The sequence below is a fragment of the Salvia miltiorrhiza genome, chromosome 4, assembly GCF_028751815.1.
Source record: "Salvia miltiorrhiza cultivar Shanhuang (shh) chromosome 4, IMPLAD_Smil_shh, whole genome shotgun sequence".
Classification (NCBI taxonomy): Eukaryota; Viridiplantae; Streptophyta; class Magnoliopsida; order Lamiales; family Lamiaceae; genus Salvia; species Salvia miltiorrhiza.
The window spans coordinates 1,821,161-1,844,724 of NC_080390.1; the positions used below are offsets into that span (position 1 = coordinate 1,821,161).

Below are 23,564 nucleotides of genomic sequence, written 5' to 3' on the forward strand. Positions count from 1 at the left end.
ACTAATTAAGGCTATTATTAGATTATAACTTGTCAGGTCGTTGTCCCCTAATTACAGAGCTGGATTCTGTCCTCATCATCCCGCTCTGTCTAGTAGCTCTGGATTTCCTTCCTTGGGGCAGACTTTTACTCTTTGGCTCCGCTCTGCTAAATAGCTCCGCCTTCTAGCGAATTATCTCTGACGTGTGGCTCCGCGCTCTGGCTCCAATAGCTTAGCTCTGACTCTGGATCTGGCGATTTGGCTCTAGCTCTGACTCTAACGACTTAGCTCTGACTCTGGATCTGGCGACTTGGCTCTGGCTCTGACTTTAATGACTTAGCTCTGGCATCTCTGCTCTGGCAGCTCTGCTTTGGCAACTTGGCTCTGGCCCTCTGGAAGCTCTGCTCTGGTTAGCTCTGGCTCTGGCAGCTTTGCTCTGGAAGCTCTGCTCTGGCAACTCTGCTCTGGCAGCTCTGCTCTGGAAGCTTTGCTCTGGCATCTCTACTCTGGTTAGCTCTGGCTCTGGCATCTCTGCTCTGGCAGCTCAACTCAGCGGTGACTCGGCAGCGGACGAACCGCAAGCTCAACGGCGACTATTTTGCCGGAGTTTAGAAGAAGGAACGACAACGGGTTGTAGGAAAAAGAAATCTTAGGGCTCTTGTATTAATTGCTTCGAATGGAGAATTCTCATGGGTTTAAGAAGTGGAATCAGAATCGAACTAATTAAGGAATGGAAGAGGGAGTCAGAGATGAGGCGGACCAACGCCGCCCTTAGGACGGCGGCGACGCCTGAATTTAGAGGGAGAGAGAGGCGGGCAGTTTAAGGGGGGAATTAGGGCTCAATTTGAGTGTGCAATCGACTTTAGAGAGAGAAAAAGATTGAGAGAAGAGAGAGACAATGAAGGGGGAGACGACGCCGACCTGATTCAGGGACGGCGGCGATGGGGTGAGGAAAATGGAGGCGTGAGGAAGAGGGAGGCCTGACTTTTGTTTTAAAAGTGATAATGAGAATATATAAATTGGATTCTCAAATGCCACGTTGCAGATTGAGATTGAAAATAAAGAATTTGAGGCATGCCACGTAGGTTAAGGCCTAATCGTATTATAGAATAGATATTATTATTATTATTATTATTATTATTATTATTATTATTATTATTATTATTATTATTATTATTATTATTATTATTATTGTTGTTGTTGTTGTTGTTGTTGTTGTTGTTGTTGTTGTTGTTGTTGTATAATGGACGAACAGAAGCAAATAAAGTTTGCAGAAATGAAAAATTATATTTTTATTATATTTATAAATATAAGTTGGTATCTATTTTTAAATAATGTACATAATTGATGTGAAATATGTATTTGATACTATAATTTATTGTGACCGTAAAGTGTACGTGAATGTGTCATCACATATGCAATATCATATAAAATTCTACACAAGGAGCAAAGAGAAACACAAACCCAAATAAAAATCACATTAGCTCATTTCCAATGATTTTTTTGAGAGGATGAGCAAATTTTCCACATGATTCTACATGATTTTTATAAATATAAATATTTTTCACTCAAAAGTTGTCAAAATATATAGATATTTTAAATTCCACTCTTCCAAATAATTCAAGTAATCATCATCATCATAAACAGATAACTATACATAAAGAAGAGCAGATGGATATGAATGCAAACAATCAACTCATGTTGGATACTTGTGCCCCATTCTTATCTATTTTCCCCACTAGTAGTTCTACTCTATTCTATATGAATGAACCCAAAAAATTTGTTCCCAACATCAGCAAATCCACCTCATTGCTCCTGAGAGAATTCAGAAATATGCATCAGCAGCTTGGACAGAGAGCTCAATTAAATTCTCAAACAACAATATAAGATTCTTGTGTAGAATTGTTCTTGGCATTCACAAGTTTGCCAAAGAAACTTTTATCTCTAATCAAACTTCAGTTTGAAGTAAAGAAGCATATGTAGGTACAAATTCAAGAATAACATTGTAACTTGGTAAGGCTTGTGCCAAAAACTCCATTGCTTATTGCTGTTGTAGTTCCCTTGAAGTGTTACTCAGTGGCTTGTTATCAGACTGAACTATAGCGTCCAGTAAATCTCATACAGGGCATCGATTGCCTCTTGAACGAGCAAAGTACTTCAAAAAAGAAGAGAAAAGAGAATTCAAGATATTAGCTTATGATATGGTAAAATCATCTAGAAACCATTACTTTCCCTTACTTGATAAAGGATTTCACTTGTTTCTGCTCAAGCAGTAACATAACAGATTGGATTGTAGTAAGTCGTAAGAGAAAAGAAGTCGGTAAATCATACCGGGTGTCCAGAAGATAGACGTAGCACAGAACCAAGAATCGGCAACTTCCTCAAGAAATTTGCTACTGTAGGCCAGATTTCTCTGCATGTAAGAAGAAGATAAATGTGCTCAAATGGAGAGCTAGTAATTATGTTCTAACAAAATTGGGTAGTACCTGAAAAGGAATACGAAACCACAAGTCTCCGAAAACAATCCAGTGATAGGCCATCCTGCTATTACAAGGACGAAGCCCAACATGAGGGGAACGGAACTCTGTATGGTTGAAACCAGCAAATGCTGAGAATGGAAATAAGAAATATACCAATGCAGAGGAATTTAGTACCTTATAGTTTTTAGGCCTCAAGAAGAAGTGCAGAGAGTTTGCTCCAGCAGTCAAGAGAACTCCTGACACAAGGAGGATCTAACAGATACAAGAAAAAAATAAACAGGTAGAAATTTGGAGGCAACAGAGAAGATATTGGCAGGTTAAGCAGGCTTACATTTCCAATTGCAAGTAAACCCTTGTCGAAGAAAAATAGTCCAAGCAGTGTGAAAATAATACCAAATGCAGCCATTCCATGCCCAACCTCTATAGATGTACGAGCAGTTAGAGACAAACAGATAACAAGGCAGGAAAGCAAGACTAAGAGAATGAAGACGAGAACAATAATATAAACATCAGAGCTAAACTGTGAAAGATCTGTAAGAGGCATCTAGTATGTGAAACTGTTTCCAAGCTACACTTGAAAATAACAGGATAGAAATTTTCGAAGCAAACAACTGTCTCATCATTACTAAGGCTGAAGATGATAATTGCTAAATCTATTTTATCTCCCATCCAGATAGTTTCTTACCAGTATCACCCTAAAATAGAAACTGTACAGGTACCTACACGTGTTACGTGTATCATAGTACGTAACTTATTAAAAGATGGTACAGAGGGGAGCTTGTAAGTTGCAGGCAAGTTCTACATGAATTCATCCCATCTTTGAGTAAAAAACAGCAGTCCATATAGTATATTACTTGAATAAAATGATCATTCTGTGAGACTGTTCACAACCAATAGCATACCTATAGACACTCAAGAGAATGTTTCGTCCTAACAAGTTAACAAATTAGAGGTTAAAACAACTAAAATTTCATGCACCAATGTAAAGAAGGTCAATATTTTTCTCAGATAGTGTACTCAGCCCACATTTAAACTGTTATGACTAAAAGATACTGAAAGATAAATTTACTGAGTTATCCTGCTATTTTCTTGCATCGGTAAAATCAGCTTCATTATATCACGGAATTATAGTATAGAAGCTTGTGTCGAATCTGCATCCGATCTCTCTTACACTAATACCTCTGTTTTCTTTCATATCTACCTAACTGACCGAGAGGGAGAATGATATAGATAGCCAATCTACTTAACTCCTGACGGTTCTATGCTACAAAGGAAACAAAGCTCAACATTAAAACTCATAACTGATACTACTTAGAAATTTGAGTTTCCAGATACAATTCAAACACGAAATACACAAATACTTATCAAGTGCTTACTCTTAAAATCACTTGTCTCAAAAGAACCCATCGTCTCGACGTTCAATAGGGAGATTGATAACCAATTTAGTATGCGCTGCATGAAGAAAAGGCATCAAACAGTACATTAGTCAAATTACATATAATAATCTCCTCAACAATCAACCATATCATCCTTCTCTTAGTTAATCGAGTGAAATATCAGTGAACATCAGACAAGTTCCAGCGTCGCTAACAACTGCACAACACAAGTAAACCACGAAACGTAATACAATTTTTAGAAAATCTGGACGGAATTTCAGACGTGAATTCTAATGACATGAAACAGCAAGCAAAAACAATACTACAACAACCACTGCACTATGCAGCCGTAAATAAACCGACAATCATTATACAGAAAAATATCACGTTGATCATTCGCAAAAATCTATCAAACATATGAGATTCGATAGATAATCTAGAACTTCCATTATTTCAAACTCCGCACGGTTTACCGATCCAACTTTTGGAATTTTCACCTGCAAATGCTACTGCAATCCAGAAGTTTGCGCTATGCATTCACATTTACCATACTTGAACACAACAAAACGAAATAGTAGAGAGAGAGAGAGAGAGAGAGAGAGAGAGAGAGAGGGAATTTCAGCTGTGCTTGTGAGTGAGCTGAGTGGAGCAGTTAACTGGCGTGATTTTCTGTTGGTGATGAATAGTTATAAGGATTAAGGAACCTTTAAATATGAGGTGTTTTACCAATTTGCCCCCTGATTTCTTGTGGAAAAATGTATTGTATAACTTCAATTCTTAATTGAAACAATTGTTCGATCACAACATTTACATCTTCCGTTGTATTTTATACTAGTGTGTAACCCGTCGAAATTCGACGGGGAGTCACTTTATGTTGTAATCATTATTGTACATTTTTTTATTACAACATATAAATAATTTTTATATAAATTATTTAAAAAATTTATTTTATTTTATCAAAATAAATTGCTAGTATAGATCAGCCTTTTGGCTAGTTATAGTTTTTATTGAGAGTTAAAATAGATTGTCTTTTTATACATTATTTGATGAAATTTCGTAAAAAGTTGATGCAAGCTTGACGATTTTAAAAAATAATAAGAAAAAGATTTAGGTCTATTTGACATAATATATGATGAAGAATTGACACATCGTATTTTTTTGTTAATTATATATAAAAAAAAATTACTAATTTTCAGGAGTGTAATTTTTATAAATTGATAGACAAAATTTAAGACCATGTCTTATATATGAATATCATCTCATCGGAACCTTACAAAACTTTTGAACATCATCTTATCTGTAGCTTGAAATATCACATTAAACTTTGTACATTGAATTTCTAATCATTATCTTTTTTTAAGCTTGTTATATGAGATTTGGCTTATGGGTATCATCTCATCTTATTCTTGAAAAGATAAAACTTAATTCGTAAGCAACATCTCATTTGGAGCTCATAAGACCATAACTGATTTGTGAGCATCATCTCGTGCGAAGCTTGAAAGACTATAACTAACTTGTGAGCATCTTCTTGTGTGGAGCTTGAAAGACCATAACTGATTTGTGAACATCATCTCGTCTATAGTTTGATAGACAGAGCTTAGTTCTAAGCATTACTCACTTGGAGCTTGAAAGGCTGGAGCTGAGTGCTAACCATTATCTCATTTAAAGCTTCAAAGGCCGAAATTAAGTTGTGAACATCATTTTGTTTGGAACTTGACAAACTATATCTAATTTGTGAGCATCATATTGTTAGAAGCCAAAATACTTGTAAGACTATAACTGACTTGTAAGCATCATCTCGTGTAGAACTTGAAAGACTATATAATTGACTTGTAAGCATCATCTCGTTCATAGTTTGATAGATTGAAGTGAGTTCTAAGCATCAGTCATTTGGAGCTTGAAGGACCGCAAATGAGTACTAAGAATTATCTTATTTGAATCTTAAAGGACCAAAATTTAGTTATAAACATAATCTCCTTTGGAGTTTGACAAAGCACTTATAACTTATGAGCATCATATTGTTTGGAGCCAAAATTGAGTTTTGAGTACATCTCAAATGAAGCTTGATAGACCATCTCTGATTTTTTAACATTGTCTTTCACTCGGAGTTTGAAAGTTCAAAAGTGAATTTTAAGAATCATCTTGTTTAGAGCTATACAAAAACATATACCAAGCGAAAATGCTTATAAATAAATTAATCAATTTGTATTATCACTAATTTAGTACAATTGACAATTTTCTACGTTGAATAAATAAAAAACTTATGCAGACATATCAAGATAAATTAGTTTTAAATATATTAAGCCAAAATTTACTATATTTTAGTTTATTTACATAAATGTTAGTGATTAGAAAATCATCTTATGTTTAACGCACAATTATAATTTTCAGCTTTCTCAATGTTAATATTGTTGTAAACTCGTCATTTTTAAAAATTGAATTAGATAACTAAAAATTTAAAGTTTTCTCATCTACACCAAACTACATTTTCCTTAAACATATATCAAATAATTGAATTTTTCAATCCGATTATTAATTAATCCAATCAAACTAAGCAGCATATTTAGTTTTTAAAAATTCAATAATAATAATTTGTACTATAGTTGGTTGATTTAATATTATAGGAAATAACAAAGCTAAATTATTTGATCTTTTTTAAATATAACTATTTAACAAATATAAATAACATATGAAAAATGCAATGTATTAAGTCATTATTTTAATATATCAACTCACATTATTCATTAAATATAATTATAGCCAAAGTAATATTAGATAAATTGAATTAATTTTTAATATGAATATAACTATTTATTTGGCAAACTGAAAGTTAATTGACGAAATTAAATTGGCGTTGCAAATATATAAAAGATGAGATACCACATACAAATATTATATAGGTTGTAGTCAATATGAACTTGCGAATAAATAGGTACCAATGTCATAAGACATGTGGAGTATCTTAATATATAGTACTTTTTCTACAAAGATTCTACATTTTCTAAAATGTAATAAAAAATGTGTCATAAAAATCAATATGAAATTCAAATTGCATAATTTTATTTTTATAAATATGTTTTTATATAGATTTTACACTTTTTAAAGTATCATAACGCTAAATATTGAATTATAGAATTAATAAAAATATAAATAATGTAAGAAAAATCAAATTTATTAATTCATTATTTTAATACGTGGACTCACATTATTGACTAAATTTTATTATTGGTCAAAATAATGCTAGATAAATTAAATTATTTTTTAATAAAAAATATAACTACCTATTTGGTCAACTAAAAGTTAATTGACCAAATTAAATTGATGGGGCAAATATATACATAATGAAATACTACACAAGTATTTATATAGTATGTGATCAAGATGGAGTTTGATTAAAAATCAATGTGGGATAACTTGTGAAAAAAAAATGAGAATAATGATAATAGAATTTTTTTGAAATGGTGATATTCTAGATATGCCACATAGTAAACCATTTTCCTATTATAAAGAAGATTCTCACATTAATATTATATTAAACTTTATCATGGAAAAATTTGAATTACTACAAAATATAAATTTTTATATCCACCAAGTTAATTAAAATTGTATGTTTGGTAGATAACTATGACTTTCATTATAATACATCCATAACATAAAATATGAGAAAATAAATTAAATTGTTGCAAGATATGAAATGACACATTTAAAATATAACATAATAAGAAAATAATTGCAAAAATAGTAATAATGAAAATACATCACAATTAAATTATAATTTTTTTATTTAAACTTATCAAAAATTTAGATCTCATGTCAAACTTTGAGTAGACCTAATCATTTAGATAACGTAATCAAAAGAACAATAAGATTAAACTTCCATTTCACAAGAGAATATATAAAGGATGAGATACTACACACAAGTATTTATATAGGCTTTAGTTAAGATGGAGTTTGATTAAAAATCAATGTGGGATAAGAGATGTGACTTGCGAAAAAAATGAGAATAAAGGAGATTAGAAAGTTTTTAAAATGATTGAACTATAGAATACTACATACACATTTTCATAGTTCAATTTTATAGAATAATAGTCATCATCTTAATTGATTGAACCATGATTGACGATGAATATATTCTCTTGTGAAATCGAAATTTAATGTTATTGTTTTTTTGATTAAGTTATATCTAAATGATTAGGTCTACTAAAATTTTGATGCGGGGACTAATTTTCTTGATGAATAAAAATAAAAAATTATAAATTTAATTGTGACGTATTTTCATTATTACTATTTTTGTAATCATTTTCTTACTATATAGATTTTAAATGTTTCATTTGAAGCCTATTATATTCATATCTTGCAGGAATTTAATTTATTTTCTCATATTTAATTTTATGTTATGGATGTATTATAATGAAAGTCATAGTTATATACCAAACATACAATTTTAATTCACTTGGTGGATACAAAAATTTATATTTTGTAGTAATTCAAATTTTCCCATGATAAAGTTAAATATAATATCAATGTGGGAATAATAAATGACTAATGTAAGAATGTGTGAATTACCTTTTATTTAGGTAATGAATTGCTAAAGTTTGATATGTTTTCAATGTGGGATAAATGAATTAAGATAGCAAAGAATAGTGAATGGAGAAGATGCCACCTAGGATTGAGGATGAATGTGGTGTGTCTAGAATGTATTGCTTTATAGAATTGATAGATTTGACGTCACAATACATCTTATATGTATATATATTTATAATATAATATTTTATGTAATATATATAGTTTTATCACAATAGTATGACTAATTTCAAGTTTTGTATCAACCACATGGAACTCTTCGTTTGAATGGGAAATTTAGAGGGTATTTTTCTAAATTTATATTAGAGTAAGATGTTTCAAGAACTTAAAATTATTAAAGTGAAAGAATGAAAAACGAAAAAAAGATAAAATTTGAAGGATATAAACAATAATACGATTGTTTAATCTATTTCTTCCCAATAAATTTTATGTATTTTATGTTTGATCATTTAGAACAGTACTTTAATAAAGCATTTCGTTCCAAATACAATGCAAAATATTAGCCGACCACCGAAACAAAATAGAAATAATACCGCAACATGGTCTGCACATCGCCCCCCTTTTCTATTTTTCATATTTAAAAATTGAGTTATTCATTTATCCATATCTCAACCCATTTATCATCAATCACCTACTTAAATAAGTTTGAAAAGTATATTTTGGCCTTTTACCGTTGTAATCCACAGTTATTTTGGACTGTGATATGGTAAAAAAGCTAGCACGTCAAACAAAATTCAATTACTTGGATTTACCTTGACACGGAATTGACCGCAATTCGCAAGCTGCAGCTGGACCAGCTTCCGCCAACTTTCCTATTTCTTAATTTCGAATTTTCCACAATATATATATATTTGTGTATAATTTTTGTAACAATATTTTTGTCCATACACTTTTCCATTACTTCACGCGCTGAAAGCCTGAAACACGGAGCGACTCCTTCGTTTCGAAATTACAAACGCGCAAATCTATTGCTTTCACCGCATCGATATCTCGGGCAAATCCTCATTTTGCGGCGAGATCGGAAGCTTTCTCCGTCGGAAAGAGAGTAGCTGATTCAGACTCCGAAGAGGTGATCTGCCTTTTGTTTGTTTCGGTTGACCTGATTTTGACTGATGGCTCCGGTTTCGGCTCTCGCCAAGTACAAGTTAGTGTTCCTGGGAGATCAGTCCGTCGGAAAAACGAGTATCATCACTCGGTTTATGTACGACAAATTCGATAATACTTATCAGGTGCGGAACCACAACTTCGTGAAGTGAATGTTTAGCATTTCTGAATTTCATCTTATGTTGAAAAATATTGTGCTAGGAGTCCGGATCTGATCCCTAATATCACTAATCAGCACTTGGCGCACACTTTGTTTCGTCTTAAATCCTAAGATCTTTTTGCTTTTTGCTATTTTTAGTAATTCTTCTCAGTAGTACAATCTCCTACATATCGCTGATCCGCTGCTGCGGTTGCAGAATTTTGTTTGCTTGGGGCATATGATGTAGTTGATTGCATCAATGTTGTTATTCTCAGTTTTAAGGCATCTTAGTTCATTGGCTCGCTCAGTTGTTAGTGAAGTTCGTGAATCGAGGTGATTTTGTTTTCAGGAATTCAATGAGTTCGATAACATTAAGTTTCCAACAAATAATGTAGCAGGTGCTTTGAGATTATCTGTTCTCTGTTTTTGTAGACATCAATCAACAGAAGTCGTAGTTCATCACAAATCAGAAACTAAATGCTCTGCTAGATTTAAAATAAACAGCACTAAACCACCAGTGACTAATTGATTTCAAGGAGTTATTTTAGTTCACTTTTGTTCATATCGTCGATAGAACCTTTGTCGGAGCTTATTATAATATGTAGAATAAATTTATCATCTTACTTTTTTGCCATTGTCTTTTTGTTCAGGCAACTATTGGTATTGATTTTCTTTCAAAGACAATGTATCTTGAAGACCGGACTGTACGATTACAGCTGTGGTAAGTTACACTTCTTGATAGGGATGATTTCATGAATGCTTCCTCAGATAGATATCTTTGCATTTTTGTTGAAATAATGTGCTGAAAAATCTACTCTAGAAGCTTTTGGTACCTACCTATGCCACTCGAGCACCTTGGAAAAACCAGGCATGGCGATTTTTGTAGCTTATCATATTTGAGTTTTCTATCTGCAATCGAAGTGAAAATTTTAAGTGATTCTTTGTGCCACTCTGCTCTTGGGTTCCTTATTCCTGGCTGGCACAAACCGATGATTCTGTCTAGTGTTCCACTTTTGCTTGTATTCGTTTCTCAATTATATTATTCTTGTCTCAGTTTCTTTCTTCTCGTAGAGGAATAATCTTCTAATCTTTTCATGTTCAGGGATACTGCTGGACAAGAAAGATTTAGAAGTCTCATACCAAGCTATATAAGGGATTCCTCTGTTGCAGTCATAGTATATGATGTTGCAAGTATGATACTATATCTTTAATTGTAATTTTAACTTCATTGGATGATGTCTGTTTGGTTCCAGATGTACTTTTAACTTCATAGTTCATACTGGGAAGTGGAAAGTACTTTTGCTCCTGTGCTTCCTGATGGCTTGTAGATTTAAATATTCCTTAATTTTCTAGTATTGATTATATCTCTGGCTATCAGGCCGACAATCCTTTCTTAACACTGCAAAGTGGATCGAGGAGGTTCGCACTGAGAGAGGAAGTGATGTTATAATTGTCCTAGTTGGCAACAAAACTGATCTGGTGGATAAGAGGTAAACGCCATGTCTGGAGTCATTTGCTCATGTAGACATGTCAAATTCCAACAGAATCTCATATTTCCCAATTATTTCTGTATAACACCAAAATATACCAAACGTTCCCAATGACTTTTCATACCTTTTGTTTTTATTTATGCGTGGGCTTCCTTCTAAGCATTCATCATTGTCTTTCATTTTTTTCACATCCATACGAGGTTCCATTTTAAGCGTGCTATTTTGTACTGAAGTAGATAAAAAGTTATTCGAAAAATAACGAGCAGGATTGATTGGTATAGGATTTTTTTTCTGTGGACTGGATTGGTATATGAATTATTAGAAATTAATGTGTACTCATTGGGTAGACGTGCAAAATTTAGAATACGGTGTTGCAGATTTGCCTCTGGAACACTAGACTATACTTTTTCTTAAACTCATGCTTGGGTAGTTGTGTTCTTATCTTAATAATGTTGCTTTGACATGTGTATAAATAACCAAGTCACAAAAAGTTATTAGTACTTGTAGGCAGAGCTATTATTTCAAATACATGAGGTGGCTGTAGGATAAGTCTGAAAGCAGGGATAACAGGCATGGAAGCTTGGGTTTAGGAATATAGTACAAATATACATTTGCCTGATATTCACTAAGCAAAGCTGATTGGTTAATGAGCCCCTGAAAGTGGTTGTAGCATGTTAAGTCAATATCATAGAATTCCTTGAACTTGATTGTAGATGAGGGTAGTGAGCTTCTTACTTAACAATCTAAACGTTGCTGAATAACATTTTAAGCTTTTCTTGATCATTGCTTTGATGACTTTATACTGGTTTAAACATTTTGTTCACGACTGCGTTAGTGCTAGAGAAAACAGGTTTATCTGTATATGTATGGATAAGAGGCAGTGCTACTACATTTAAGCAATTATATTAAGCTCTATGTAACCCTATATTTGGTAACTGTAACAGGCAAGTTTCAATCGAGGAAGCAGAGGCTAAAGCTCGTGATTTTAGTGTCATGTTTATTGAAACAAGTGCAAAGGCTGGCTTCAATATAAAGGTGACATAAATACTGCAATCTACCTTGCACTCCTGCTAATTGTTTGATTTTGATATGCAACTCAATCTGCTAAATCTTCTTTTTCAATGATAAATGTACCTAATTTTAAGTGAAAATTATTCTGATGCTGAGCTTTACGTGCAATATGAGCAGGCACTATTCAGGAAGATCGCTGCAGCCTTGCCAGGGATGGAAACTCTATCATCAACGAAGCAAGACGAGATGGTTGATGTCAACCTCAAGTCCAGCAATGCAAACGCATCTCAGTCACAACAGCAGTCTGGAGGTTGCGCTTGCTAAGAAAGGTGAACCGGAACATTGGTTTGTGTTTAAGATATATTTTTATTGGACGGAATATGCATCTGTAAAGAGCTTTCTACCTTGAGCATTGAATTTTGTTTGTGATTGTTGAGAGGATTTCAAGTCGTCGGATACAGTAGATCGTCGTTGTTCTTCACTTTTTGTTCTAGTCTTTTCTGTTTCTCATCTTACAGTTGTACCCATGGTAATTGAGACTGCAAATAGTCATCTTTTCTTTCTTCTTTCACATACTCTACTATTGCTCATTTAGCTTCTGGAACTAAGTTCTGTTTGACCTTTATTTGCAATGTTGAATAGCATAAATTAGTTATATCAATACAATAAATAAGAGTAATATTAGTCACACGATAATGGAATGGATACCAGTATTGATTGCAGAAATAGGTTTATTGATTTTGGGCCCGAGCAGGACTGGACTCGGCTTGGGTGGTTTTATTACTTTTTTACTGTACCTAGATTGGTTTTATGGTAATCACCAGTACAAATTGATGATAATTTTCGGATCGGTGGTTGAGTGATACTATAGATCTACAAAATATAGGATTGAGTATTTGAATGTAAGATGATCAAATAAGTGTGTATGTTAATCTAATGATTAAGCAGTTAGTGTTTGAGGTCAAAAGTTTCATGTTGGAGGCAGAGTTAGGATTTTATAGGGTTGGAGAAATATATCAAAAACTTGATATACCATCCATGCTGTTTTGAAAAAATATCGAACTTAAGATATACTTCATCCGTCCACGAAATGAGTACCCATTTGTGGACAGCACGAGTTTTAAGAAATATATGGAGTGTAGTGTGAATAGTTTAAGGGTCTCACTTTTTGAGTATATTAATTAAAGAGATGTGTGGGGTACACTTGCCAAAAAAAGGAAATTGGTACTCATTTCGTGGACGGACGAAAAAGGAAATATGGGTACTCATTTTGTGGACGAAGGGAGTACTAGACTTTCAGTAAATTTTGATATTATATCGAAAATTTTCGTAAAGTAAAAGTATAGATTTTTCAGATATCGGAGGTATGTCGGGGTATACCTATGTATATCGATACCATAGTATATACCCGAAAAAAAATCAATAAATATTATGTACACATGATTTTTTAAAAGGACATATACATATGAAAATAAATTACAATTGACATATAGCAATAGCATCAATATAATTTATTATGGGTGTGTTTTCTTTGGTTGTAAGTTTATCATGACAAAAGAAGAAAAAAGAAAAGCATAGAAAAGAAAAGATGATTTTTTTATTTTTAATCACATTTTAGTGGTTTCCACTCTTTTTATCTCATGTTCTCTTCGGTAGAAAAATATAGTATGAAAATATTACTCCCTCCGTCCACGAATTAAAGCCCTACTTGCACTTAAATTTTTGTCCACCAATTAAAGCCCTATTGTACTTTATGTACCTTTTTACTCTTCTTCTTTTTCTATATTTACTACCCTTTGCCACTAATAGATCCACCTTACAACAACTTTATCATTTTTATATTCTATATTTATTACACTTTATCACTAGTGGATCCACCACACAACACCTTTAACACTTTAGTCAACTACTTTATCACTTTAGTCAACTACCCTTATATTTCATCTACAACACCTTTTTTAGCTTTCTTAGTCTCCGTGCCCACCCTCAAACGGGGCTTTAATTCGTGGACGGAGGGAGTATGAAAAGAAATAAAAGATATAGAGGGAGAGAGAAAGAGATAGGGGAGAAAGAAGCACAATTATCAAGGAATTGAGATATCAACTTGAACAAAACACAATTCGACAAAAATGACGAAGTCGTGGAAATTCCCGAGTCCCCCAAGACGACGAGGTGCGCCGACTATACCACTCAGAAAATCAAACTCATTTGCAGATGGCCACCAACCACCTCGACGATTTAACTCCATCGACCACTAAATTTTGAACATCGATACTTCGTGAAACGTCGATGATGAGATCTCCATTCAATTTTCAATTTTAAAATTTATTTTATATTCAATTAAAAAAAATTATAGAGCCACCATATAAAGCTCACGCCACATGGATGACTTTATATAGAGGTGACTGCCTATACGCTGGAGATGCTCGAAGAAAACTATGTTCGATTTGGGAAATGTCTTATCTCTCATGAATGAAACAGTCACTCACAATAACCAGTAATATTTTTCCTAATAGGGTAACAAATTCCTCATGAAATTGCAGCGTTTGTTTCAGGCTAAACTGCCCCACCACAATCAAAATCCAGTCTCGATGCAATTTCCCCCAATTTTTCTGCAAATCGCTCCAGCTATTTCGCATCACAGTTTCACTGGTTTCTCCAACATCCACCATTCTTCCGTCTTAATTGACCCACTAATTGTTTGATTTTTTACTTCAATTTTCTTCGACCTTAATTCAAGGTTTCCCTTCCGTCATGGCAGGTTTGCTACTTGCTATCTGCTTATTATTTTTTTTTTCTTCTCTATGTGTCTATCTCTGCGTTTTCACGAATTTGGCGGTTGGATTTATTTATTTATTCCTTACTTTTTAGTGCTCATAGCTGCATGTTTGGTCGAAATTCTAGTCTTTAGTTTGGTTTGCCTTTGTTATTGCTTTAATGTTGCTTGTGATTGATTTCCTTGCTAGTTTATGCACGAATGGCTTGTCTGGTGATTTTTTGAAGCAGGGTATTCTTTGCATGAAACCGATAAACCATCTGCGTTTATGATTCTTTGTTTATTTTCATTTCCCCCTTTTCTATTGAAAAGCAGTGGCTCACAGCATCTTAGTAATGTAGGGATGAGTAGAGTGGCTGAATGTACGAGATGCATGATTTTTCAAGAATTTTTCGCGAAGGATTTCACCATTTTAGATAAAACATTGCATTCAAATTCTTTTGAGTTCGTGTTATTTGAGTTTTGGAGCAACAATTCTTAGGAAGATATGAGCTTGCCACTTGAACTGGTTTTTATTTCAGTTTTTATGCCTTCATTTGTGAGTGGATTTTGGGCTTCTTCCATATGGAATGACTTGGATGTCGTTGGTTTTAGTGTCATTTTAAGAAATGCTAGATTGTTTAAAGTTTGCTTCACGAGAAGTGCATGATACAAAATTTAATAAAACAATGAGACTTCATTTTTCTGGTCCTGTAGTGGGGCAGGTGTTGTTACCTCTAAAGGACATAAACATGGGGTAGCTGAAGGGGGCATCTGTCAACAAGTTTCCATTTTCACCATAAAAGCCTTGATTCATACATTGTTCATGGACCACTGTAACTAATTGTCATTAATTTTTCTTAATCCAACGAGGTGGGCTTTAAAAAAACTTACATATATTTAAAATAACATGTCCATGAGCTTGCACCTGATCTTGATTATCCCATAAGGAAAGCTTGTAATGAGTTCTTAGTTTATCAGTCAAGTGAGTCCATTATGAGAGGCCAAACTAATATGCAGTTGAAACTAGTGCAATTGAAGATCTTCGGTTGGGTTTCCTAATTTGCAAAGTGTCGGTTCGATTTGATTTGTCAATGGATAGTATTTGTAGAGTAAGTTGTTGATGATAAATGATTTGATGGATTTTGCCAGTTAAGAATTGATCATATCATCGAGACAGTTTGAATTTTATTCCATTTCTGACACTTGTGTCTGTTACATTGTGTTCAACGAGTAATTATCTCTGTTGCAGTTGCACTGCATTTGTTGTGTATTTTTCTTTGAGTTAGGATAGTCCATTGTACATTGACCACCTGTATACAATTTAATTTATCTGAAGAATGTGTGAAGTCCGTGTTATATCTTGAAAGATAATCTACAACTTATTATTCTTGTTCCTTTTTAAATTCTGTTTTGTTTATTTATCTTTTTCCTCATCAATGGCAAAGCATTGATAAAGAGTGCAAAGAGATAAAAGGTCATAGATTTTATGGAATATTGTGGTTTTATTTTTGTGGTTTGCTTTCTGATAATTTTTTGAACTATCACCAGTGTTCAATTTTTACTGTGGTTAAGTAATAAATACTGAAGCAGCGGATTCAGAATTTATGTGAAATTTCTTGTGAGACCATTTTACATAGTACTAGTAATGGATTACTTGGTGACATCATTTATGCCAAAAAGATCAGTTTCATTTTCTTTTAAGTTGAGGGAGATTTTGTGTTGTGTTACTACTTACTAAGCATTATTTACAGTAGTTATCTATGTATTAACTTTTGGATTAAATGCATGACAGATAATCAAGTTCCAATATTGGCAAAATATGGCTATCACCGACCACTTCACAAGCTTAAGCGCTCTCACTGGTGGATTTTCGTCGTATTGAACATATTATTTCTTATTGTCGGTCAAGCAGTTGCTGTGCTTTTGGGAAGGTTTTATTATGATAAGGGCGGGAGCAGTAAATGGATGGCCACTCTTGTCCAAACAGCGGCTTTCCCTATCCTTTTCATCCCATACCTTTTCCTCCGTTCCCCTGATGAGTCTACTAGTTTATCAACGCCTCCTTCCACTCGCCTGGTAATCATAATCTATATCGTTGTTGGGGCCATCATTGCTGGAGATAACATGCTATATTCCATTGGACTGCTATACCTCTCCGCTTCTACTTATTCTCTCATCTGTGCCACACAATTAGCATTTAATGCTGTTTTCTCGTTCTTCATCAATCGGCAGAAGTTCACTGCTCTGATACTGAATTCAGTGATAATTCTTTCATTATCTGCTGCACTGCTTGCTACCAATGATGATTCAGATAAACCTTCAGGAGTCTCCCGGGGCGAGTATATTCTTGGAGTTCTTACTACCCTTGCAGCTTCTGCGCTGTACTCCCTCGTGCTGTCCCTCATGCAGCTGACATTTGAAAAGGTTCTGAAGAAGGAAACTTTCTCCGCTGTTCTTGATATGCAGATTTACACATCAATTGTGGCAACTTGTATCACGGTTGCGGGCCTCTTTGCCAGTGGAGAATGGAGGACTATAAGGGGAGAAATGGACAGTTTTGGCAGTGGAGAGGTCTCTTACGTAATGACACTGGTATGGACAGCCGTCGCGTGGCAAATCTGCTCTGTTGGTGTGGTAGGTTTGATATTCGTGGTATCTTCCCTCTTCTCCAATGTTATCAGCACCCTTTCTCTAGCAGTTACTCCTATTGCTTCTCTGATTGTCTTCCACGACAAGATGAACGGGGCGAAGATAATCGCTATGTTGTTGGCCTTTTGGGGCTTTGCTTCTTACATATATCAGAACTATCTTGATGATCTTGAGGCCAGGAAGAATCAAACTGAAGCTTGTGATGCCACCAACACCACTGATCCTTGTTAACTCATCATCTCTACTGCATAAACTCTTTTTTTAGGGGTTTAGATTATTAGCCTTCATCTCATTGCAAAAATATTACTTCCTGTTGCTTAGTTGCAGTTTTCTGGTACAAAAAATGTAGAGAAATTGTTGATAAAGAAAATCCGTGCAATAATTTGTAAAACTTTTTTAGGCAAATTTTAATATTTTGGAATAAATTGTCCTTAAATTTGTATGTACAAATTATGGACACTCTCTCTCTCTTTCTCTAAGATTGCTTTTGATGAACTACACTTCCGCCGCTGTCTCCAAATCTAATTTTAGATTTACGAAATCTAAATCTGTGAGATCTAGTTTCAGACATATGAAGAAAATGCAGATTTAATTCAAGCATTTAGTTAGATTTGTAATATTTCGCATGATTTTGCTCATTTGATTCGAATTTTATTCATGAATTATAATTAGAACAAGCTGTCGATTTTTTTTTGGCACGACATGGTACAAATGTGTTCTTTCATACTATTATTTCCAAGATCTGTCGCGCCAAGTGTTGGCACGAATGAACCCATTAGCATTATTCATACCAAGATATATCGCGCCAAATGATGCGAATGAGCTCATTAGTATCATATGTTCCAAGATCTGTCGCATGTATATTGGGCATGAATGATACGAAGAAAACTCATATTATTCGTACCAAGTGCGCAAATTAAGACTTATTGAGGTGAGGAAGAAAACAATCTACAGTCATCCTCCGGACAATGATTACAAAGAAAGTGAATATTTAGTTCAAATATTTAGTTAGATTTGTAATATTTCGTGTTATTTTGTTTTATTTGTAAGTTTTGTGAGATTTTTCGTGTTATTTTAATTTATTTGTAAGTTTTGTGAGATTACATGTTATTTTGCTCATTTGATTTGTACTTCCTCCGTTTCATAATAAGTGTCTACCTTTCTTTTTTGGTGTCAACTTTTTATAAAAGGAAGTGGGTTCCACCACTTTTTATCTTTTTACTCTTTAATTATCTGATAATCTCTACCTAAATTCTATTTCTCTCACAAAATAAAAATGGGCTCCAACACTTCTTTTCATTTTACTCTTTAATCATCATCTCTTCAATTCCTGTGCCGATAAGAATGTGGACACTTGTTATAGGATCGAGGGAGTAATTGAATTTGTTAAAAAATGAAAGAAAAAAAATGTTCATTCAAATTTTGTTTATCATATTATGGCCAAATAGCATCACTCAACTTAATTAACGTTTTCCACTTTTCTTAATTTGTGGGCCTCTTTCTTCACTCACTAGCAATTTATTTTTAGGATATTTTTTCGTTGACGGAGTGAATACACCACTCAACTTATATTTTTATTATAATCATTATTATTATTGTGGCAGTGTGATGAAAATTGAGTCAAGAAAAAGGGTTGGGCTGTTTCTATACTTGGAAGAAAACAATCAATTACATCATCCAACTAGTGGCTCAAGTACAATAAATAATGAAGATTTGAAGCGTTAAACTCCCACTAATCCGTTTGAATTAGAAAACCAGCAAAGCTGAAATATATTTGTGTACAAAACAACATAAGGCATCATAACATAGAACACGCCAGATTTGTATATCATTATTTTAAGCAAGCCAAAATATATTTTACTTCTATTCTTTTTGTTGCAGCGCACCAAATTTTTATCATTTGATATTTCTAACTATGTTTATTTAAAAAATATAAATTATAATAAGAAGAAAAATGTCTATCCTTGCGTTATACTCCCTCCATCCCACTTCAATTGGCACTTTTGAGTTGGACACGGAGATTAAGAATAAATGGTTAAGAGTGTAAAGTAGGTAGGGTCCACTTATTTTTGTGAGTAGAGAAAGTAGGGACTAGGGGTGAGCATTCGGGCGGGTTGGGTTGAAACCAAACCGAAATACCCAACCCGAAACCCAAACCGCCTAAAAAATTTCGAACCAAACCAAACCGTTTGACTGGTCAAAACCGAACCAAACCGAACCGTAAATTTTCGGTTCGGTTTGGCCAAAACCGTTTTTTTTTTTAAGCTATAAGCAAAAATTAAAATACTATGAATAAGCAAAAAATTACCACATCTAGATAAATCCATTTACTTCTACAATCAAGAGTTTGTAAAAATTAAAGAACAAGCACAGAATAAAAATCTTATGTACTTTTGAATTTAATGTAAAGTGTAAAATTCTAAATTTAATTTTTAAATATTTATTAATTAATTATTTAAAAATAAATATTTATTAATTGTATTTAAATCGGGCGGGTTCGGTTTATAAACCAAACCGTTTTTCTCAAACCGAACCCGAACCGTTTTCTGGCGGTTTGAAAATTTTCAAACCAAATCGAACCGTTTTCTCTACATAAACCGAACCAAACCGCCCGGTTTGGTTCGGTTCGGTTCGGTTTGGCGGTTCCGGTTTGGTTTTGCTCAGCCCTAGTAGGAACCACATATTATTTTAGGAAAGTGTCAATTGAAGTGAAACAAATAAAAAAGGCAAGTGTGTCAATTGAACTGGGACGGAGGGAGTAAGATTTTGAAATGACATCCATTAAGTATAGGCAAAAAGTGAGCCACCAATTGAAAAGACAATAGTATTTGTTAATGATAGGGATCACAAATATCATCACTAAGAAAAGCTAAATCCACTATATTTGTACTTCAAAGAAAGAAATTCATGATTAATTCTTGAAATATCCAATTAATTTGAGCTTAAAGCATTGTCAAATTCCTCTCCAAGTGTGAATCCCTTGATGCCAAGTGCACCTACAAATGTTCACACAAGAAAAGAAAAAGGATAAAGCTTTGTATTTAAGTTATGTAGTGGGGTTTTAGAGAACCCACTCAACTTAAGAAATAATTAATGTTTTATATATATAAAATCAAGTTATACGTGTTTTGTTTGAATGCAAATATCAAATGTTTATCACAATATTCTAATCCTATGGAGTCAAATAGCTGTTCAAAAATTACAGGAAAGAAAAAGATGAAAACATTAAAGCAAAGAGAATTCTATGTTGGATTTGTTCATGAAAAATACATCACTTCTAAAGATTTGATATTAATGAACTTGCATATTCGAAAAGGTAACTCGAGGTGGATTTGAAAATGGAACGTTAATAATTTACAATTTAGTAAAACATTAACTTTTATTTATTTTACTATCATAAATGGCGAGTTTAACGGAAATAGGAATACAGTTCTTTATAGTAGCAGACTGTATAAATATAGGAGTATTAAATAATGTACGAGACTTATTCTGTTTAAGGTTAAAGGAATCAGCAAATTATTATTAGCACAGTATAGGAGTATCTTAAGGTGAAAATCATAATTTAAAATAAAGTGGTCTTGGGTATAATCCGGTGTACAGTCAAATCGGGTTGCACCCTCACTTAGACCATGACCCGAACCTTATAAATAACACTATTTTGAGTGTGGATCAACCCGATTGTATGGTACATCTGGTTGTACCCAAGTTTTTATGATATAAAATTAGAATTAAAAACATCGTACTGATCTATATAATTATTTTCTTCGTTGTGTACAGATGATGTATTCATCGTAGATCTTCATGATTAAGAATTGAGAACCTCTTAATATATATATATATATATATATATATATATATATATGGTGTGGTTATTTTTCATGAAAATGTAATGCATTCGTTGTTAAAATTAATGTATTTCAACAAAAAAAAATCGTTTCCTCTAGAATTTAAATTAGGGTGATGCATTCATCCAGCAAGATAATGTATTCAACGTAAATTTTGATGATCAAAGAACTAAAAACAATTATTTATTTTTATTTTATTTAATGGTTCTTACTTGAACTTCTTCCTGTGTATATTTTGGGTCTATGCGATCTGATCTGTGTCTGGTTTTGGATAATTATTCACTTTTATTTTAATCGGATATAACCACAGCTTAGTTTATTTTTCCTGCTTATTTATTACTTTGCCGTATTACCACTATTTAATTTTATTTTTGACTTTACTGGTTAATTACGCTCACCAATTTAAAATTTTGGGGGACACTGAATTTCATGGATTTGAGAAACAGTCCAAGAAAGTCGATCAATTTTAAATGAAAATTAGAATTAGTCAATCACAATAAAAAACAAGAATAGAAAGAAAGAGAAAAATAAAAAAACATCATTTGGGGCCAAATGAGACGACTTGAGAAGGAACAAAATTTATCGGCTTCGTTGAAAAATGAAAATCATAATTATAAAACTGCTTCTTGTTTTTTATATTCTCATTAAAAAATTTATTCATTTATTGGATTGACAGATACTTAACGTTTGCTGTTGGAATTAGATTAGATCTACAGACTATTCCAATATAAAATTGGTGGAAGTATTGTTCAATTTTTCACATCTCGATATATTTTCTTATATAAAAAATCAATGTATACACATAAACCTCGATGCATTTATTCAATTTTGTAGGTGCAACTTTCAAACAAAACGCTCAAGATGACAATTCAAGCTGTGCAAATTTGTGGCAATTAATATGATACGTGAGTTTTTTTTTGGTTAATACGTAAATATTTGTATAAACTAATACGACTGCACCTTGACCTGCATCTTGACTCGAATCTACATTTTGATCGAAATCGTGTAAATGACATTATTCGATTACAAAATACACTGTCTATAATTGACACTATTTGATTATGTAAATGACACTGCTTACAGCATCCGCATTGGGGTTACATGATAGCTTACTTTATGAGGGGGGACCACATGGTGTAAAGAGGCTGCATTGAGGTTACATGATAGCCTACATGATTTTTTTAGTTTTGATTTTTATGCTTTTCACTTAAATTTAATTGCTCAAATTTAAATAACACATTTTACTAATAATTAAAATTACATTAAAATAAAAAACCTAAAAATTACATAAAAAAAATTTAAAACATAATTAAAATTACATAAATTAAAATCCTAGTCTAGATAAGCCCACGACGCTTGAGCATTTCTTGGACCATGTGCTCGTCGGCCATCCTTTGTGCATCGCTCATATGCGATGTATCAAGACTGAGAAGTTGCATATCGAGCTCCCTCTCCTTGAGCTCGTTCTTTTTGGCATACTCGGCGGTGATTTTTTTCAAGTTCTGGTCGGATCGCTCCAATGCCTCTTTGTACTCCGATGATTGCTCGGAGCTTGCCGCCTTCCCCTTCCCCTTCGCTTTCGCTGCCCTCGCCGCTGCCTTTACCGCCTTGTTCCCAATCGGCCGGGCAGACGAGATCTCCTCGCCCGATGCCGAGGTGGTGAAGGCGCTCTCCTCTATAGTCTTTGTCCTCTTGAAGGAATGCACGTCTCCCTCGAGGTACATCGACTTAAACTTGTGGTTGTTCCGGAGAATTTTCCACGCGTTCCAGTAGTTGAAGGAGGCCTTATTTGCGGTCCAACTTTTAAAGATGATTTGAGCCTTATCCCATAGCATATCGTCAGAATGGCCGGATGGCCACCGGGTGCGCGTCTCCACCCAAATACTCTCCCAGAGTCGCACATCTTGGGCTACTCGCGTCCAGTGCCCTTGAATCTGGCGGTGCTTGAGGTTGGCGCAGATGAGGGGGTTGACACGGGCGACAATCCTCTTCCAATATTCGTGCCCCTTCTGATTTGTCCCACGGATGGTGTCGTTTGTCTCCTCCATCCAAATTTGGACGATGAGGTCCGTCTCCTCCGGGGTGTAGGTGTGACGGACAGTCTTTCCTCCGTCATCCTCCTCCTCCGCCACCGGCGCCTGCCTGTCAT

General features: G+C 33.8%; 3 protein-coding genes across 4 annotated transcripts; 2 read left to right on the forward strand and 1 right to left on the reverse strand.

Annotated features, from left to right (window-relative positions):
• Positions 1 to 1,806: 1,806 nt before the first annotated feature.
• LOC131022134 (vesicle transport protein GOT1-like) lies at positions 1,807 to 4,490 on the reverse strand. Of its 2 annotated transcripts, none has more exons than XM_057951544.1 (7): positions 4,333 to 4,490; positions 3,836 to 3,911; positions 2,791 to 2,879; positions 2,634 to 2,711; positions 2,466 to 2,563; positions 2,311 to 2,392; positions 1,807 to 2,134 (listed from the first exon to the last, which is right to left on the reverse strand). In XM_057951544.1, the coding sequence occupies exons 2-7, from the start codon at positions 3,864 to 3,866 to the stop codon at positions 2,096 to 2,098; spliced, it is 417 nt and encodes a 138-aa protein (XP_057807527.1). In that variant the 5' UTR covers positions 3,867 to 3,911; positions 4,333 to 4,490; the 3' UTR covers positions 1,807 to 2,095. The 2 variants fall into 2 exon arrangements, with proteins under 2 accessions (XP_057807527.1, XP_057807528.1); XM_057951545.1 differs by having other exon boundaries at positions 4,309 to 4,490.
• A 4,773-nt stretch (positions 4,491 to 9,263) lies between these two features.
• LOC131022135 (ras-related protein RABH1b) lies at positions 9,264 to 12,734 on the forward strand. The gene is made up of 6 exons (XM_057951546.1): positions 9,264 to 9,648; positions 10,313 to 10,383; positions 10,765 to 10,853; positions 11,041 to 11,152; positions 12,097 to 12,187; positions 12,341 to 12,734. Exons 1-6 carry the CDS (start codon positions 9,532 to 9,534, stop codon positions 12,485 to 12,487), a joined length of 627 nt encoding a protein of 208 aa, XP_057807529.1. The 5' UTR covers positions 9,264 to 9,531; the 3' UTR covers positions 12,488 to 12,734.
• Positions 12,735 to 14,279: 1,545 nt separating this feature from the next.
• Positions 14,280 to 18,006, forward strand: LOC131022136 (probable purine permease 11). The gene is made up of 2 exons (XM_057951547.1): positions 14,280 to 14,924; positions 16,714 to 18,006. Exons 1-2 carry the CDS (start codon positions 14,918 to 14,920, stop codon positions 17,799 to 17,801), a joined length of 1,095 nt encoding a protein of 364 aa, XP_057807530.1. The 5' UTR covers positions 14,280 to 14,917; the 3' UTR covers positions 17,802 to 18,006.
• Positions 18,007 to 23,564: the final 5,558 nt, after the last annotated feature.

Excerpts from the sequence above, each read along its gene's own strand:
- LOC131022134 (XM_057951544.1), bottom strand. The coding sequence starts at position 3,866 with ATGGGTTCTTTTGAGACAAGTGATTTTAAGA. Across the intron at positions 2,564-2,633 it reads TGAGGCCTAAAAACTATAAG|AGTTCCGTTCCCCTCATGTT; the intron begins GTACTAAATTCC and ends TCAACCATACAG. Across the intron at positions 2,135-2,310 it reads GTCTATCTTCTGGACACCCG|TACTTTGCTCGTTCAAGAGG; the intron begins GTATGATTTACC and ends TCTTTTTTGAAG.
- LOC131022135 (XM_057951546.1), top strand. The coding sequence starts at position 9,532 with ATGGCTCCGGTTTCGGCTCTCGCCAAGTACAAGTTAGTGTTCCTGGGA. Across the intron at positions 9,649-10,312 it reads AATTCGATAATACTTATCAG|GCAACTATTGGTATTGATTT; the intron begins GTGCGGAACCAC and ends CTTTTTGTTCAG. Across the intron at positions 12,188-12,340 it reads AGGCTGGCTTCAATATAAAG|GCACTATTCAGGAAGATCGC; the intron begins GTGACATAAATA and ends CAATATGAGCAG.